This window comes from Vombatus ursinus, unplaced genomic scaffold (genome assembly GCF_900497805.2).
Source record: "Vombatus ursinus unplaced genomic scaffold, bare-nosed wombat genome assembly UNPS02000190.1, whole genome shotgun sequence".
Taxonomy (NCBI): Eukaryota; Metazoa; Chordata; class Mammalia; order Diprotodontia; family Vombatidae; genus Vombatus; species Vombatus ursinus.
In genome coordinates, this window is record NW_020939968.1 from 1 (window position 1) to 1151 (window position 1151).

At 50.4% G+C, this 1151-nt stretch overlaps 1 gene segment (V, D, J or C); it reads left to right on the plus strand.

Annotated features, from left to right (window-relative positions):
• The first annotated feature begins 6 nt into the window (after positions 1–6).
• On the plus strand, positions 7–636 carry LOC114032395. The segment is given in 2 exon segments: positions 7–93; positions 320–636. Coding segments are annotated over 2 exon segments (399 nt in total).
• Positions 637–1151: the final 515 nt, after the last annotated feature.

Genomic DNA, 1151 nt, shown 5'->3' on the forward strand with positions numbered 1-1151 from the left:
TGGGGAGGAAGATGCTGGGCAGCTCAGAGCTCAGGCACATGGACATGAGGTCCCAGGCTCTCCTCCTCTTTTTCCTGTTGCTCTGGATCCCAGGTGAGTGAGGAAGAGCAGAGACAGCCCTGCCTTTTGTCCTTCTGGGCAGAAGTCTGAATGTGTGTGATTCTGAGGGGCAGAGAGAAAAAGTGACTCTTCACTGGTGATCATGGGGGCAGGGCCCAGCACAGAAAGGTTTCATTCACAACACTGTGTAAGAGATTTCTTCTGCTGTAAATAGGGACTTGCATTTCTCTCACTCTTTATCTTGTGTTTGTGATTGCAGATGCCCGAGGGGCCATTGTCCTGACCCAGTCTCCAGCCTCCCTGTCTGTGTCTCCAGGAGAGAGAGTGACCATGTCCTGCAGGGCCAGTCAGGGCATTAGCAGCTACCTAAACTGGTACCAAGAGAAGCCAGGCCAGGCTCCTAGGCTCCTCATTAGATATGCTTCCACCCTAGAGTCTGGGGTCCCATCGAGGTTCAGTGGCAGTGGCTCTGGGACAGATTTCTCCCTCACAATCAGCAGTGTGGAGGCAGAAGACGTTGCAGTCTACTACTGTCAGCACAGTTATAGTAATCTTTACACAGTGTTACAGCTCTGAACAAAAACCTGCCCAGGCAGCAGCTGAGGGAGGCATCACTGCCCCGGGCTTTTCCTTCACCCCAGCTGGGTCAGGGGTAGCTTGTCTGGGCTCCCTCAGGGACAGGTTTCTAGGTCTCATAGGAAGATGTTGTGGCTGTGTTCAGTTCTGACCTTGATTTCTTTCCCAGCCAAGAATCATGGAGCGTCATAATCTAAATGATTAGATGACACTCAAAGGTGGGTTTCTCTAACCCAGAGCTGACCTAGAGTCCGCTTTACAAATTCTCAACAAATGTTCTTAAAGCTTTTCTTGAAAAGCACCAGGACAGAGAGTCTAGTCGTCTAGGGAGCCAGGTGGTGCAGTGGATAGAGTCAGGCATGTTGTCAAGAAGACTTGAGTTCAAATCCAGCCTCAGATGCTTCCTAGTTGTGTCAGGCTGGGCATGTCACTTAACCTCTGTTGGCCTTGGTTTTCTCATCTATAAATTGGGGATCATAATAGCACCAACTCCTAGGGTTGTTGTGAGGATGCTG